This window comes from Salmo trutta, chromosome 21, assembly GCF_901001165.1.
Source record: "Salmo trutta chromosome 21, fSalTru1.1, whole genome shotgun sequence".
In the NCBI taxonomy this organism is placed as follows: Eukaryota; Metazoa; Chordata; class Actinopteri; order Salmoniformes; family Salmonidae; genus Salmo; species Salmo trutta.
Genome location: NC_042977.1, coordinates 38,792,351 through 38,810,723, shown reverse-complemented (window position 1 = coordinate 38,810,723; position 18,373 = coordinate 38,792,351). Strand labels below are relative to the sequence as shown.

General features: G+C 43.5%; 1 protein-coding gene across 8 annotated transcripts in view; it reads right to left on the bottom strand.

The window, feature by feature from the left end:
- LOC115157389 (receptor-type tyrosine-protein phosphatase S) overlaps positions 1-18,373 on the bottom strand; it is a 122,704-nt gene that overhangs the window by 75,314 nt on the left and 29,017 nt on the right. For all 8 annotated transcript variants that reach the window (XM_029705593.1, XM_029705589.1, XM_029705594.1 and 5 more), the window contains exon 6: positions 3,211-3,399. In XM_029705593.1, coding sequence (XP_029561453.1) covers positions 3,211-3,399 — 189 coding nt within the window. The remainder of the gene's footprint in view (positions 1-3,210; positions 3,400-18,373) is intronic.

Here is an 18,373-nt window from a genome sequence, read left to right as displayed (position 1 = left end):
AACCTGTTTTTTATTCTCATTTTCTTTATGGGGGTGTGTTTGCTAACAATACCACTGAAAATATCAAAAAAGAAGGTCCAACCATTTTACAGAGGCCAGTTCATGAAGGAAGGCTTGCTCATTACGTTTCTTAGCAAGCGTCTATGACAAATCAGGACAGGTCGTTTCACTGAGCAGCCATTACGAACGCAAGGTGTAAAAACAGTGATCACTAAGGTCATTACTGAAAACACCAGACTGATACCTGTCAGGATTATTTGTGAGGATAACATTGAGGAGAGTAGCCTTTTCTGGGTGTTTGGAGTCATACCATGTGGGATTGGTAATAGTCTGAGAAAGATTTAGGGAGTCCCATTGCTTTAGGACTTGGCGTAAGGGCAAATTCAGACTTAGTGTAAGGGGCCAGGAGAGAGCTTAGGGCAGGTAGGGTAGGACGATAGCACCCAGCAACAGTCGACAAAGAACTGTTTGAAAGTTTAATGCTTAAAACCAGCAAATCAAATTGTTTGGGGACAGACTTGGTGGAGACAACCGAGCACTGAAGTTGATCCTTGGTAAAGATTGCCACTCCCCCACCTTTGGAAGATCTGTCTTTCCGAAAAAGGTTATAACCAGAAATGTTAACAACAATATTCAAAACAGTCTTCCTTAACCACGTCTCAGTAATGACCAACACATCTGGATTGGAGCTGTGAGCCCACACTTTCAATTGATCCATTTTAGGTAATAAACTTCTTGTGTTAACGTGCGGAAAACCCAGGCTTTTACGAGAGCAGAAATCAGTGAAGCAGATTTCAGAGCACAAGTCAGAATTGGGGCGAGCAACAGTAGATGGGCCATGGTGTATATGCACATTTCCAGATATCATCAACAGTAACACAATCAAGGCACGGCAGTGCTGATTTACGACATCTGAATGTGCATCAGATGGCAACAAGATCATATTGTACAGCAATTTCATCAGGTAACATGAATACAAAGCTGGCGAGAGGTGGTTAGAGTAGGATGGGAGGCCAAAAGTCTGTGTAACCAATAGAGAGTCAGAGCTCCGAGTGTGGGATCAAACATAGTCTGTCCCACAGTTGGGTAAAGAAAGGAGGACAGGGCCTGGTGGAACTGGAGAGCAGGGTGGCTGCATTGTAACTAAAGGCGGCACAGAGGCTGCTGTACCATACTGATGTCGGCTGGAGGGAACCAGCACACGCGCTGCTGAGCAGAGCTGGCGGATTAGCGTTGGACCGGCAGCTATTCCTCATGAGGCTGAAGAGCTGTGGGTGTGGGAGGAGCCGATGTTCCACAACCCAGCCATCCTTTAGAGAACGGTTCAGTAGGCCACCCTGCGGAAGCGACTGATGGCAGCGGGTTTACTAACGCTGGGTGTCCTGCGGCTGCTGGGGCAGGAGGGGTGGAAAACCCCGGAAGTCCTAGCACAACAAACATGACTAACATCTCTTAGGCTGCTGGAGAGATTCCTGGAGGAGGTCCAGGAGGCACTGTCTGAGCCGGTAAGGGGGGTGTTTAAGCGGTCAAAGGGGGAGGGGCCACCAATGTTTCCGCCACTGTAGGTGACAGCAGAGACTGGGGAAAGCATAGACTGGGGACTGGGGACTTGGTCAATTTTAACACTCCGAGCATGTGGGAGTTTGAGGAGGTGGGAGGTAAAGCCTTCTACAACCTCTGCATTAAGGTGAGGAACATTAGGAGCCTAACAGGAGTGAAGGCACATCAGTGGCAGGGGGTATGTGGGGCAGAGAGTATGGTGGGTTTTAGATGGAGGGGGCTCTACAAACCCCCAGTACCAAAGAGGTCAGGGGACCTCCAGTGGAGGGTTCTACATGGATCCCTGGCCACTAACAGCTGGTTGGCACGGGTTGAACGGGGAGTCGGACAGGGGTGTCCTTTCTGTGTCATGAGTGAAACTGAGAGGTTGGGGGTGGGTCTTACTGTTGCGATGTCTGTGTGAGAGGTTGGGGGTGGGTCTTACTGTTGGGATGTCTGTGTGAGAGGTTGGGGGTGGGTCTTACTGTTGCGATGTCTGTGTGAGAGGTTGGGGGTGGTCTTTACTGTGGGATGTCTGTGTGAGAGGTTGGGGGTGGGACTTACTGTTGGGATGTCTGTGTGAGAGGTTGGGGGTGGGTCTTACTGTTGGGATGTCTGTGTGAGAGGTTGGGGGTGGTCTTTACTGTTGGGATGTCTGTGTGAGAGGTTGGGGGTGGTCTTTACTGTTGGGATGTCTGTGTGAGAGGTTGGGGGTGGGTCTTACTGTTGGGATGTCTGTGTGAGAGGTTGGGGGTGGGTCTTACTGTTGGGATGTCTGTGTGAGAGGTTGGGGGTGGGTCTTACCGTTGGGATGTCTGTGTGAGAGGTTGGGGGTGGGTCTTACTGTTGGGATGTCTGTGTGAGAGGTTGGGGTGGTCTTTACTGTTGGGATGTCTGTGTGAGAGGTTGGGGGTGGCCTTTACTGTTGGGATGTCTGTGTGAGAGGTTGGGGGTGGGTCTTACTGTTGGGATGTCTGTGTGAGAGGTTGGGGGTGGTCTTTACTGTTGGGATGTCTGTGTGAGAGGTTGGGGGTGGGTCTTACTGTTGGGATGTCTGTGTGAGAGGTTGGGGGTGGGTCTTACTGTTGGGATGTCTGTGTGAGAGGTTGGGAGTGGTCTTTACTGTTGGGATGTCTGTGTGAGAGGTTGGGGGTGGGTCTTACTGTTGGGATGTCTGTGTGAGAGGTTGGGGGTGGTCTTTACTGTTGGGATGTTTATCATGGGGTACAGGTATTCAAATAAGGAGAAGGCCAAATGTGTGTTGTTGAATTTTCTGTTTGCTCTGGCAAAGTTGTCTATTTGGCTAACAAGGAGGAACAGGGTCAAAGGTGGGGGGATAACAGACCCTTTACTAGTGTTTAAGGGATGGTTTCTGCGTGTCTTAGGGTTGAGTTTGACTTCTATAGAATGATAAAAAGTGTGGAGATGTTTCAGGAGATATGGTGTGTTGGGGGATGCCGTCTGTACAGCTGGGGAAGATGTTTTGGATGTATGGTTGTAGAAGTGGTGAGGTTTTGGTTATTGTGATGTGTGGTGTTGTTTTGTATCGTGGGGTAGAGTGCAAAGTAAGAATGCAGTACAGGGGATATTTGTTTTTTAAAGGGGGGGGTTAGGTTTTAATGAAATGAGGATGTATCATTAAAGAAACACAAAAACTCCCATTTGTCTTACCTGAGCGCAGCTGTTTAATGCGTCCCTGGCTGGAGCTGGGCTCTACAGGGAGGAAGTCTTTGAACCAGGAGATCTCTGGGTCAGGGATGCCACTGGCAGCACACAGCATGGTGGCCGTCCTGGTCCTCTCTACCACCTTCAGCTGAGGACCCATGTCAATGCTGGGGAAACCAAACGGCAACAGGTCCTCTGGGGGGGGGGGGGGGGGGGGGGGGGGGGTGTATGTTATTAGTTGTTATTCAAAGAGTTTTTCATTGCAAATAATTTCCATTTGTCTCTGAAGACAGTTCCACAGAAAATGTGATTTAGAATGTCTGTTGTCATGGAATGTTTGAGGTTTGGTGCCAACGTGGAGTATAGATGTCCAGTTGGTTCACTGCTATAAAAGTCATCCTTGTAAGTGTTGCATGCCATTTACTCTCTCCATAACATCTGGAGTCCACTCTCACACCACACCTAGAGTCACACTTCAAACTTCAATTCCTGTTGATTCATTATTTCTCTTCACTAGCCTAGCTGGCCAGTGGTCACTAGATTAGGTCAACTGTGTTAGCAAACAAACAAGTGATCCAGTAAGTAAGGCTTCCTTCAGTCAATAAGCCTGGAGCCTGGCCAGCTCATTGTGTTAACACAGTACAGTAGCTAATACCTCTTCTGCCAGGCTCCAACATGGCCTGTCCAACATGTCTGTCCAACATGGCCTGTCCAACATGGCCTGTCCAACATGGCCTGTCCAACATGGCCTGTCCAACATGGCCTGTCCAACATGGCCTGTCCAACATGGCCTGTTGACACACATATTCCTCAGTTGGCCAAGGCCAAGGTCATATACATCCTACAGTAAAATGTACTGTAGGAAAAAAAGTGGAAAAAAGTGTCTTACTTAGTGGCATATATCTTGACTTATTACATCCAGACTTTTACAGACAGTGGGCTATCCCGTCCTCCCCTCTTTTGCCATAGGCCTGGTAGTAGGTAGTAGTGTCAGCTCCATGATGAAGACAGAGAGCGGGGTCCCTGAGATGAAGACAGTCAGGTGTAACTGTGAGGTGAACAGAACACACTGATATCCTCTGTGTTCTTCCGTATCGTGTTGTCATAGTAACTATGCACAGGGTTTCTCCTCAGATACAACTGACTCAATTAGGCAGTCAGATAGCAGGGAGGGGCATGGCGCAGGGCGTAGTAACGACTTGTTAGCTGGCTAATTGTTAAAGTGTACAAACGATTAGAAGAAAGGACGTCCAACTGCGTTGGGGCTTCATGTTATGTGTATGTGTGTGTTTATACTATACTACCAGGGAATGGGGAGAAATACATCCAAAAAATGTACACAGATACCTGTACAGACACAGCGCGTACGCACACACACACACACGTTGTTAGCATGTTAGTATCCACAATTCAGAGGTTAAATGCCTGCTGTTCGCAGATGACCTGTGCCTGCGGTCACACACAGCACATGGCCTTCAGCAGAGCCTGTGCCTGATAGAGCAGTATTTCCAGACCTGGACCCTGGCAGTAAAAATATACAATAATTTTCCAGAGAAGATCCAGATCTCAGGGAATTAGACCAAAGTTCTCAATTGGTACAAAATACAGAATATATAGTAATGTACACAGTATAATTACTTAGGTGTAGAGATAAACTCAACTGGACACCTACATTTTTTTCACCTTTATTTAACCAGGTAGGCTAGTTGAAAACAAGTTCTCATTTGCAACTGCAACCTGGCCAAGATAAAGCATAGCAATTCGCCACATACAACAACACAGAGTTACACATGGAATAAACAAAACATACAGTCAATAATACAGTAGAACAAAAGAAAACAAAAAGTCTATAAACAGTGAGTGCAAATGACGTAAGTTACAGTTTTTCTCAATGGCTAAAACACTAAAACCCATTGGCTGAACAAAGTTCTCAGTTCCCTGGACTCATTTAGCTAATTATGCAGTCTGTTATCAATACCTTAAACCATTTCACATGGTAAAACACAATTTGCAGATCTCACTTAGACTTTTCAGCAAAACTCTAAACACATTCTCATTCTCAAAACACATTCTGCACTCTAATGCACATGTCATCCATACTGGTAAACACAAGTGGCAACAATCAAATACAGATAGAGAACACAAGTCATTGATTGAACACAACCACTCAAAATTGATTTAACCTGTTTCAAATGATGCAACACAACCAATATAAGCCAGTTCAGAGAGCAAACAGGTTGTTGAAGGTGGGAAGGAGAAAGTCTGAGAATGGAAAGAAGAAACAATGTGAGAGGACGAGGACGAGTGCGTATGCGAGGTGGGCGACGAGGAGGAAGAGGAGGAGGAGGGCAAGAAAGAGGAAGAGGAGGACGAAGAGGAAGACAAAGAGTGGAAATATCTGTTGAAATTCGAGCAACAGTTATAGACCATGTTCTTGTCCATGGACTGACAATGAGGGAAGCAGGACTTAGAGTGCAACCCAATTTGAGCCGATTTTCTGTGTCCACCATAGTAAGGACATTCAGAGAAGAGAACAGGTACAGTATGCTACTGTATTTTTGTAATTGCTAATTTACTGTACTACACTATATGCAGCTGTTTCAATAGACATTTGTAAAGTTAATCACTGTATGTATTGTACTGCATGAATATGTTTTGTAACTGCACAACTACTTTTTGTAGAATTGCAAGGCTGCCACATGCAGGTGGAAAGACAGCTATATTCACTCGGGAGCAAGAGGCCGTTATAGTTGGCATGGTCCTTCAAGATAATGCAATACGACTCAGAGAAATCCAGGAACAAGTGATACAAGACAACACACACTTCCAGGGAATCGACAGTGTGAGCATTTCCACAATTGACCGTGTTCTCCATCGTAACAGGATGCGAATGAAACAAGTATTCAGAGTACCTTTTGAGCGCAACTCACCAAGGGTGAAAGAACTGCGAGCTCAGTATGTGGAAGTAAGTGTACATTCAGAAACATTTACTGTAATCCAGATTGTCTACAGTACTAACACATACTATGTGAATGACATTACTCTTCAGTACATACAATGTATGTGAATCAGAAGTGCATACAGTATGCCTAATTGTACTCTACAGTATAGCACTGTCTCTGTACGACTTACAAAATCCTACATACAGTATATTGTATTTCTACACAGACAATATTTGACTTGGAATCCTTGGACAGACCCCATGAGTTCATCTTTGTCGATGAAGCAGGCTTCAATCTAACAAAGAGGAGAAGGAGAGGCCGAAACATGATTGGACAGTGGGCCATTGTTGAAGTCCCTGGTCAACGAGGTGGCAATGTCACAATCTGTGCTGCTATCAGCAACCATGGTGTTCTACATCACCATGTTACACTCGGGCCATATATCACCCAGCACCTTCTAAGATTTATTTCCAATCTAAGAGATATTTTATTTGAGCAGCAGGTTCAAGAGCAGCAGGGTCAAGAGCTAAATGAGAATCCCATTCCCACCTATGTGATAGTGTGAGACAATGTCAGTTTCCACCGAGCTGCTCAGGTAAGGGAATGGTTTAACATCAATGGGCAGTTTATGAACTTGTACCTCCCTCCATACTCGCCTTTCCTGAATCCGATTGAGGAGTTTTTCTCCTCTTGGAGATGGAAAGTGTATGATAGACAACCCTACACCAGAGTAAATCTGCTGCAAGCCATGGATTTATCCTGTGGTGATATAGGTGAGGAATCATGTCAGGGCTGGATACGGCACACAAGAGGCTTCTTCCCCCGTTGCCTCAAGAGGGACAATATTACTTGTGATGTGGACGAAGTGCTCTGGCCTGACCCAGCCCACAGACAAGAAGAAGCACATTGATCACATGTTTACTCCTTTGATTTTTGTCCCTTTTAGTATTGTATACTGTAGTACAGTGCATTGTAGGCTGTATACTGTACAATGGACAAGTTGTATGGCCCTGAACATTGTGCTTTCCATTTATTAATAGTACTGACTGCTTAATAGATTTTGACTGGTTGCAGGTTCATATCAACAAAGAACAAGAATTAGAGTATCACAGAGACAAAGGACAAGTTTGTGAGATGCAGGGTACAGTACTGTATAAATAGGGGTACAAGGAGGAGGAAGAACAAAAACAAAATTGCAAAGAGCAAATAATTTCTGATCCATTTTGAGCTACTATGATAGAACTTGTTTTCGTTCATCAAAAGACAATGAAGGAAAAATATGAATCTTTTTTTCGATTAAAAATGTACTTCTCCCTGAGAATTGTATGTTTTGAACAATGTGTTTTCTATTTTTCGGTGAATTGTTTACTGACTGCTTGAGAGTGTATATCATTTTGATCACTTTGCTTTTGATTTGAGAGCAGTGTTTGATTTTGAACACAGGTAAAACTGTTTTGAGGCGAATGTTTCATTTTGAGAGAGGAGTCAGAGGTTATGTAAATAGTGTTTGAAGATGAGGTTTTGTGTTTAATGTTTTCAGGAAATGGAGCAAGGTTTCAGAAATTGTGTTTTAGCAATTGAGAAAAACTGTAAGACAATAAATAGGCCATGGTGGCGAAGTAATTACAATATAGCAATTAAACACTGTAATGGTAGATGTGCAGAAGATGAATGTGCAAGTAGAGATACTGGGGTGCAAAGGAGCAAGATAAATAAATAAATACAGTATGGGGATGAGGTAGGTAGATAGATTTGCTGTTTACAGATGGGCTATGTACAGGTGCAGTGATCTGTGAGCTGCTCTGACAGCTGGTGCTTAAAGCTAGTGAGGGAGATATGAGTCTTCAGCATCAGAGATTTTTGCAGTTCGTTCCAGTCATCGGCAGCAGAGAACTTGAAGGAAAGACGACCAAAGGAGGAATTGGCTTTGGGGGTGACCAGTGAGATATACCTGCTGGAGCGCATGCTACGAGTGGGTGCTGCTATGGTGACCAGTGAGCTGAGATAAGACGGGGCTTTACCTAGCAGAGACTTGTAGATAACCTGTAGCCAGTGGGTTTGGCGACGAGTATGAAGCGAGGGCCAACCAACGAGAGCGTACAGGTCGCAATGGTGGGTAGTGTATGGGGCTTTGGTGACAAAACGGATGGCACTGTGATAGACTGCATCCAGTTTGTTGAGTAGAGTGTTGGAGGCTATTTTATAGATGACATCACCGAAGTCAAGGATCGGTAGGATGGTCAGTTTTATGAGGGTATGTTTGGCAGCATGAGTGAAGGATGCTTTGTTGCGATATAGGAAGCCGATTCTAGATTTAATTTTGGATTGGAGATGCTTAATGTGAGTCTGGAAGAAGAGTTTACAGTCTAACCAGACACCCAGGTATTTGTAGTTGTCCACGTATTCTAAGTCAGAGCCGTCCAGAGTAGTGATGCTGGACGGGCGAGCAGGTGCGGGCAGTGATCGATTGAATAGCATGCATTTAGTTTTACCTGTGTTTAAGAGCAGTTGGAGGCCACGGAAGGAGAGTTGTATGGCATTGAAGCTCGTCTGGAGGTTAGTTAATCACAGTGTCCAAAGAGGGGCCAGAAGTATACAGAATGGTGTCGTCTGCGTAGAGGTGGATCAGAGAATCACCAGCAGCAAGAGCAACATCATTGATGTATACAGAGAAGAGAGTCGGCCCGAGAATTGAACCCTGTGGCACCCCCATAGAGACTGCCAGAGGACCGGACAACAGGCCCTCCGATTTGACATACTGAACTCTATCAGAGAAGTTGTTGGTAAACCAGGCGAGGCAATCATTTGAGAAACCAAGGCTGTCGAGTCTGCCAATAAGAATGTGGTGATTGACAGAGTCGAAAGCCTTGGCCAGGTCAATGAATACGGCTGCACAGTAATGTCTCTTATCGATGGAGGTTATGATGTCGTTTAGGACCTTGAGCGTGGCTGAGGTGCACCCATTACCAGCTCTGAAACCAGATTGCATAGCGGAGAAGGTACGGTGGGATTCGAAATGGTGGGTAATCTGTTTGTTAACTTGGCTTTCGAAGACCTTAGAAAGACAGGGTAGGATAGATATAGGTCTGTAGCAGTTTGGGTCTAGAGTGTCACCCCCTTTGAAGAGGGGGATGACCGCGGCAGCTTTCCAATCTTTGGGAATCTCAGACGATACGAAAGAGAGGTTGAACAGGCTAGTAATAGGGGTTGCAACAATTTCGGCAGATAATTTTAGAAAGAGAGGGTCCAGATTGTCTAGCCCGGCTGATTTGTATGGGTCCAGATTTTGCAGCTCTTTCAAAACATCAGCTATCTGGATTTGGTTGAAGGATAAATGGTGGGGGATTTGGCGGGTTGCTGTGGAGGGTGCCGGGCAGTTGACTGGGGTAGGGGTAGCCAGGTGGAAAGCATGGCCAGCAGTAGAGAAATGCTTATTGAAATTCTCAATTATAGTGGATTTATCGGTGGTAACAGTGTTTCCTAGCCTCAGAGCAGTGGGCAGCTGGGAGGACGTGCTCTTATTCTCCATGGACTTTACAGTGTCCCAGAACTTTTGAGTTCGTACTACAGGATGCAAATTTCTGTTTGAAAAAGCTAGCCTTAGCTTTTCTAACTGCCTGTGTATCTTTGTTCCTAACTTCCCTGAAAAGTTGCATATCACAGGGGCTATTCGATGCTAATGCAGAATGCCACAGGATGTTTTTGTGCTGGTCAAGGGCAGACAGGTCTGGAGTGAACCAAGGACTATATCTATTCCTAGTTTTTTTAAAAATTGAGTGGGGCATGCTTATTTAAGATGGTGAGGAAGGCACTTTTAAAGAATAGCCATAAAATGAGGCTGAGAGAACTGAGAAAGGGCATTCTACACCATTAAAAAACTAATTCAAATTGAAATACCTTGAATACCTTGAACCATTAAAATGTGGCTAAAGCTAATTGAATGTCTCATTGAACCAATTGCACTTTATGGCAGCGAGGTGTGGGGTCTACTTGCAAAACAAGATTTCCCCCAATGGGACAAACACACCATTGAAATCCTGCATGCAGATTTCTGTAAGGGTCTCCTACGTGTCCAGAGGAAAACTACAAACAATGCAGGGCAGAATTAGGAAATATCCACTAATAATAAAAACTCAAAGTCCAATTAAGTTTTGGAAACATTTAAAATACAGCGACCACTTCCATGTCATTACCAGGCCCTGCAATGCCAAGAGCTGAGCAAAGAAAAGAGTCCCCTCATCCAGCTGGTCCTGGGGCTGAGTTCACAAACCTGTTCTACTAACACACTGAAGCCTCAGGACCAGAACATCCAATCAAACAGAATAAACCAAATTACAACACAGCCAAAGCTACATGAACTACATTACCTACTGGGAAGCACAAGCACAAAGCAAAATGCAGTGCTATCTGTCCTAAATCAACAGTACAAAACCTTTGAAAAACCTTGACAAAGTACAGGTTCAGTGAGCACAGCCTTGCCATTGAGAAGTGTAGACACAGGAAAACCTGGCTCCCTGCAGAGGAAAGGCTGTGCAACCACCGCACCACAGCAGAACCCGAGACAAAGCTGCATTTTCTGACAAAATGATAAAAAATATAAAACAATTAGAAAGTGTAATTTCCCCAAAATTGAAACCGTTATTCAAGGTTTTAAAGACCTCTCTGATGAGAATAGGCTACCCGTCCTGTTGGGGGAGGACGCAGAGAGCTGTGGGTTGGCAACGCACTACATTGCTGCCTGCCATAACATGAGGGACAGTGTCTGACAGACCGACCAACCAACCTGCACATGTCCTCTATGCCATTGTTATTGTCCATTGTATGGTTATTCTTACCCTTCATTATTGCTGTTACCGATTGTCCCATTGACAATCTTGATAATTATTTTAATTACGCTAATATTGTAAATGAATCAATTAAACTCTAAAGTACATTGTTACGTCAAGTGTGAGAGAGGAGAAGAGAAAGAGGAAAAGAGAGAGCGAGAGAGGAAAAGAGAGAGAGGAAAAGAGAGAGGAAAAGAGAGAGAAAGAGAGGAAAAGAGAGAGAGGAAAAGAGAGGAAAAGAGAGAGGAAAAGAGAGAGAGAGGAAAAGAGAGAGAGAGAAAAAGAGAGAGAGAAAGGAAGAGAGAGAGAGAAAGGAAAAGAGAGAGAGAGAAAGGAAAAGAGAGAGAGAGAAAGGAAAAGAGAGAGAGAGAGAGAGAGAGAGAGAGAGAGAGAGAGAAAGAGAGAGAAAGAGAGAGAAAGGAAAAGAGAGAGAGAGAGAGAGAGAGAGAGAGAGAGAGAAAGAGAGAGGAAGAGAGAGAGAGAGAGAGAGAGAGAGAGAGAGAGAGAGAGAGAGAGAGAGAGAGAGAGAGAGAGAGAGAGAGAGAGAGAGGAAAAGAGAGAGAGGAAAAGAGAGAGAGAGGAAAACAGAGAGAGAGGAAAACAGAGAGAGAGGCTCACAATGGCTTTTCGTCACCTCAGGGTCTGTCCTGCTGGCTGCTGCATGGTGTAACTGGGGGTTAATGAGTAGAACATTATTGCTGTTACCGATTGTCCCGTTGACAATCTTGATTATTATTATTTTTATTATGTTAATATTGTAAATTAATCACTTAATTTCCAAAGTAAATTGTTTAGTCATGCCAATAAAGCAAATGGAATTGAGTTTAATTGAAAGAGAGAAGGAGAGAGAGAGACCAAGAGAGAGAGAGATAGAAAAAGAGAGAGAGGAAAAGAGAGAGCGGGAGAGAGAGTGGAAAAGAGAGAGAGGAAAATAGAGATAGAGAGAGAAAAAGAGAGAAAGAGAAAATGGTTGTGAGGTCTGGGGTTCGCTCACCAACCAAGAATTCACAAGAATGGGACAAACACCAAATTGAGACTGCATGCAGAATTCTGCAAAAATATCCTCAGTGTACAACGTGGAACACCATATAATGCACGCAGAGCAGAATTAGGCCCGATACCCGCTAATTATCAAAATCCAGAAAAGAGCCGTTAAATTCTACAGCCACCTAAAAGGAAGAGATTCCCAAACCTTCCATAACAAAGCCATCACCTACAGAGAGATGAACCTGGAGAAGAGTCCCCTAAGCAAGCTGGTCCTGGGGCTCTATTCACAAACACAATCACACTCCACAGAGCCCCAGGACAGCAACACAATTAGACCCAACCAAATCATGAGAAAACAAAAATAAAATTACTTGATATATTGGAAAGAATTAACAAAAAAACCGAGCAAACTAGAATGCTATTTGGCCCTAAACAGAGAGTACACAGTGGCAGAATACTTGACCATTGTGACTGACCCAAACATAAGGAAAGCTTTGACTATGTACGTACCGACTCAGTGAGCATAGCCTTGCTATTGAGAAAGGCCGCCGTAGGCAGACCTGGCTCTCAAGAGAAGACAGGCTATGTGCACATTGCCCACAAAATGAGGTGGAAACTGAGCTGCACTTCCTAACCTCCTGCCCAATGTATGACCATATTAGAGACACATATTTCCCTCAGATTACACAGATCCACAAAGAATTCGAAAACAAACCCGATTTTGATAAACTCTCATATCTACTGGGTGAAATACCACAGTGTGCCACCACAGCAGCAATATTTGTGACCTGTTGCCACAAGAAAAGGTCAACCAGTGAAGAACAGAAACCATTGTAAATACAACCCATATTTATGCTTATTTATTTTCCCTTTTGTACTTTAACCATTTGTACATCGTTACAACATTGTATGTATACATTATATGACATTTGTAATGTCTTTATTCTTTTGGAACTTCTGTGAGTGGAATGTTTACTGTTCATTTTTATTGTTTATTTCACTTTTGTATATTATCTACCTCACTTGCTTTGGCAATGTTAACATAAAAAAAAAATGTATGAAATGTATGCATTCACTACTGTAAGTCGCTCTGGATAAGAGCGTCTGCTAAATGACTAAAATGTAAATGTAAATGTAAAATATGTTTCCCATGCCAACAAAGCCCCTTGAATTGAATTGAATTGAATTGAGAGAGAGAGAGACGGGCTCACAATGGCTTTTCGTCACCTCAGGGTCTATCCTGCTGGCTGCTGCATGGTGTAACTGTGGGTTAATGAGACCAGACCTTTGCAGTAGAACACACAGAGAGAGAGAGAGCTGTAATGTATTCCTATCTGCTCGCTCTCATTAGAGGTTTATGAGCTCTGTCCATTATACATGTCTGAGATTTAATGTACAGTATACTGTGCGTGTTTAATGTTAAACATACGGCTGTAGTAGACATTTTTGTGTATTCCTATCTGATGCGTTCTATCATTACTGCTACAGTGCCTTCAGAAAGTATTCACACCCCTTGACTTTTTCCACATTTTGTTGTGTTAAAGCCTGAATTTAAACGGGATTCAATTTAGATTTTTTTTGGCACTGAGCTACACAAAATACCCCATAATGTCAAAGTGGAATAATATTTTTTAGAAACATTTACAAATGAATTATAAATGAAAAGCTGAAATGTCTTGAGACAATAAGTATTCAACCCCTTTGCTATTTTAAGCCTAAAATAAGTTCAGGAGTAAACATTGAAAAACCTCCATGGTAATTGTGGTTGCATCTGTGTTTGTAATTCACTGCTAGACTGAGGGACCTTACAGAGAATTGTATGTGTGGGGTACAGAGATGGGGTGTAGTCATTAGAAAATCACTTTAAACACTAAACACTCCATGCAACTTATTATGTGACTTGTTAAGCAAATGTTTACTCCTGAACTTATTTAGTCTTGCCATAACAAAAGGGTTGAATACTTATTGACTCAAGACATTTCATCTTTACATTTTTTGTTAAATTGGAAAAGGATAATTCCACTTTAACATTATGAGGTATTATGTGTAGGCTAGTGACTCAAAATCTCAATTTAATAAATGTTCAATTCAGGCTGTAACACAACAAAAAGTGGAAAAATCCTTTCTGAAGGCACTGCACATGTGGGAGAGTTGATGTACAGTACTAGTGGCCACAATAAAAAACTTCTTTAAAATGGAGATATCCTCAATGACACTGCTCATGCGGTCACAAACGACATAACGCCACAGATACAAACATGAATTTGTAGGACACTTTAGAACTGTTGAAATATACTTATTCATGTTACCATACTAAAACATATTGATTACTTTACATGTATAGGGAATGTATATATTAGGGGTCAAGGAAGGGTCAAGAGGAACTAGGTGTGTGGTGATAAAAGGGGACATGCAGAAAGCTCATATTCTGTTGAAATATGTTATTGTTGAAAAGTAATGTTCCTAAAGGATGCAAAGGGCAACAGTTTAGTTTCAGTTCTTGATAAGGACCAGTTGCTGAGGAAGCAGGACAATGAGGGATGTGGAAATCAACTAGAAATAAGGTCAACAGATTGGTTCCTGCTAGCTTCATATAAGTATAGGGTAAGTCTCGAAAGGTAAGCCCAAGCAGGCTGGTCCCTGCAGAGGGTACGTCCTAGGTGGTAAATCCAGAGTGGGGCTGGTTCCCTGCTAGAGCTGTAAAGGGGGGGGGTGAAAGCCCAGCCACGGTGGCCGTGAGGCCGTAGAGAGTGTGTGTGGATAAATTGTCATCCTTGTGTACTAGTACGGTAGGTTGTAGAGAAGTAGTCCATGTAGATGGACAGAGGAAGGAAGTGCATACTGTGGAGAATAGGAGATATCCAAGCATATCTGTGCTTAAAGATGAAACATTGTCAGTGAGTGGGAATGTGAATGGTGATAGGAGAGCCTCACCCATGGTTGGAAAAGCAAAAAGACATTCAAACATAGTTTGAAAATGATTTGTGTGTCTTAAGCAATAAGGCGACAGTTTGGTTCGTACCCTATTGGGACGGGGAACCGTGGTAGATTATGTGGAAATAGGAGGACATATGTGAGTAAGTTTGGTAATGTGTTTTGTCAACAACAGTGATATCTGAAGCATGACACTGGTATAAGACATTAGTTCTCCTGTATTCTCCAGTAGTAAATTGTCAGACACTTCAGTATTGTTAACAGCGGAGGCTCCTCAGAGGAGGAAGGGTAGGATCATCCCCCCTCAGTGAATTTCATAAAAATGGTAAAACATTTAAAAAGTTATCCTTTTTAGATAAAACTATACAAAATATATTCACGTCACCAAATAATTGATAAAAACACACTGTTTTGCAGTGAAGGTCTACAGTAACCTCAACAGCACTCTGTAGGATAGATAGCACCGTGGTGTAGCCAGAGGACAGCTACAACAATGTTATTGTTGAAAATTAATATTTCTAAGGAAGGATGCAAAGGGCAACAGTTTAGTTTCAGTTCTTGATAAGGGCCAGTTGCTGAGGAAGTAGGACCATGAGGGATGTGGAAATCAACTAGAAATAAGATCAACAGATGAAGAGAGAAGACACTGCTGGGAGGGTGGCCACAGATGCCCACCCCGAAGAACATCTGGTTATAGTCCTATCTCACACACACATACATTTCCACACCCATGAGGGTCCTAGTGTCACGATCGTCGTTGGAAGCATACTCGGACCAAAGCGCAGCGTGATCTGGGTTCCACATATTTATTGAAGTGAAATCTCAAAAAAACAATAAAGAATAAACAAACACGTGAAGCTATGGCGTGCTCACAGGGAACTACACATAAACAAGATCCCACAAAGCACAGTGGGGAAATGGCTGCCTAAATATGATCCCCAATCAGAGACAACGACAAACAGCTGCCTCTGATTGGGAACCATACCAGGCCAACATAGAAATAAACACACTAGATCACCCACCCTAGTCACATCCTGACCTAACCAACATAGAGAATAAAAGGCTCTCTATTGTCAGGGCGTGACATCTAGACTTTATTATTCTACCTTTATTTCAACAAGGAACACAGACTGAGACCAAGGTCTCTTTTACAGCTGGGCCCTGCGTATACATGTTTACACATACAGTTTAGGTACAATGATTAACAAACTACACAAGACAAACAAAACAATCACAGATAACACAAAAAAATACAACAGCAGATTGTTACATTTACACACAGGTTATTCCCCTAACAGCCGAAGCAGTTACAAGCAATACAAAAACAAAAATCCTCCAATAAATGTTTAAAATGGGCGTGACAATACCACTTAGGCATGGCCATGACAATACCAGTAAGCTGCAAGGCCTGGGCAACTCCAGTCCTCGGGGGCCTGATTGGTGTCACACTTTTCCCCCATCCCTAGCAAACACAGCTGATTTAAACTAATTTGATTTTTAACTGAAGATCATGATTAGTTAATTATTGGAGTCAGGTGTGTTAGCTAGGGCTGGGGAAAAGGTGTGACCCCCATCAGGCCCCTGAGGCCTGGAGTTGCCCAGGCCTAAGTAAGAGGAACCTACTGTGTTTCTGCCTAACAACAGAGAAGGAGAGTCTATCTTATACATACAAGGGGATGACTCCACCTAGTTGGGAGGTATAAAGATGTGCTTGTGTGACTTGTACGTTGTCTTTGCAGCTGTATGACCCAGTGGTTGAATAAACTAGGTTAGAGCTTTCTCTAGTCATCTGTGAGTTTTTACTCTGTTTGTTCAGAACCTAACAGAACACTTTGTAAAGACTTGAAAGAGTGTGTTTGTGAGCATGTGGGTGTGTTTGTGCGCGTGTGTGTTTGTGCGCGTGCACGTGTGTGTGACAGCAGTTTTTCATACTGGGGACTTGGCGGGTAGCGGCCAATGTTTTCCTCTAGGGTTCTGACTGGAGGCTAGCCGCTTTAATCCTAGCCTGATTGTGTTTGCACGGGGAAGCATGCCTGCTTATAGCAGAAGCAACCACAAACAAGACAAGCAAACATTAAATCATGGCACAAACACACACTTGGACAAACAAATGCACAACACAAACACACAGACAAAAATTCACATTAGCACATGCACACAAAAAAGGTTAGTTCAATAGAAAATGTGACCCGCCTGAAAACAAACCTAGGGGAAACCCTGATTGAGTATGGTGTCATCGATTTAGGTGTCATCTGGGGCAGTAATTCTTTACCTCATAGTGTCAACTTAAAAGAGACTAAAGAGCTTTGGGGAAACACTTTAAATGATAATGTTCTCTTTATGGGAATGATGCTCTCAGTCTTTAATCTCATACATCTATCTGTCTACAAACCCCCAGTGTGGTGTGTCTCTCATACATACATACGACTTAGCCCCACATACTCCCTACTGCATAGACAACGCATAACCGCTACACGCACAGACTAATGTATTATTTTTCCACTAAAGACTAGGGCTAGGCCATGTTTGAATGAAATCGGTCTGCACAGATAACACATTAGTCTCGTGAAGGCAGACAAGTGGTATCTGCCGCGTGAGATGAATAACACATAAACACATACCATACTGTACACAAGCATCCAAATCCCAAGTCGGTTTGCAGTGTTGATCCGCCTCCTATCATTGTGACTTTCCCTCACTCCCCTGACAAGCTCTGTTACCGCCCACGTAAATATTATTGGCCAACAGTCTCAGTTGAACGTTTTGGTGCTTGCAGTCCTGAATGCATCAGGGACCTCTGTATCTCGCCAAGGAACACTCTAGGGCGATCATTGATCAGACAAACTATGTAGAAAGATATTTGTCGTAGTGGTAGAAAAACTTCCCTTCCACCCTTCCTGCTACCCCTACCTCCCTTCCTTGGTAATCATGTATTAGCATACACAAACACACACACACACACACACACATTTCTGCAGTGATGAGAATCTCTCGCCCACCGGAGGTTAAAAACATGCAGAACTGCAGATACTAAAACCTCCCCTAGGCACAGCACTACGAAAACACAGTGTCCAGAGAGAGAGAGAGAGAGAGAGGGATGAGGGAGAAAGAGAGAGAGAGCAAGAGATGGAGGGAGCAAGAGAACGAGAGATAGGGGAAGAGCGAGAGTGCGAGAGTTAGACAGACGGACAGAGGGATAGAGGGATAGAAGGATGGTATACTGTAGCTTGGTAGAGCTAGCTAGGTGGAGACGGAGATTTTATTTTATTAGGATATCTTTTAGTCCTTATTTGGACTAATCTTCCCAGAGTCCTTTAACATCACATTGTCACATATAACATACTGTTACAAACAACAGACATTATACACTGACACATTGACCAGACAAATACTCCGAGAGATGGCGAGCAATGGAATGAAGGAGAGAGAGTTGTGAGTGTCTAAATGAGATATCTCCTCTGCCCGACACCAGTAACCACA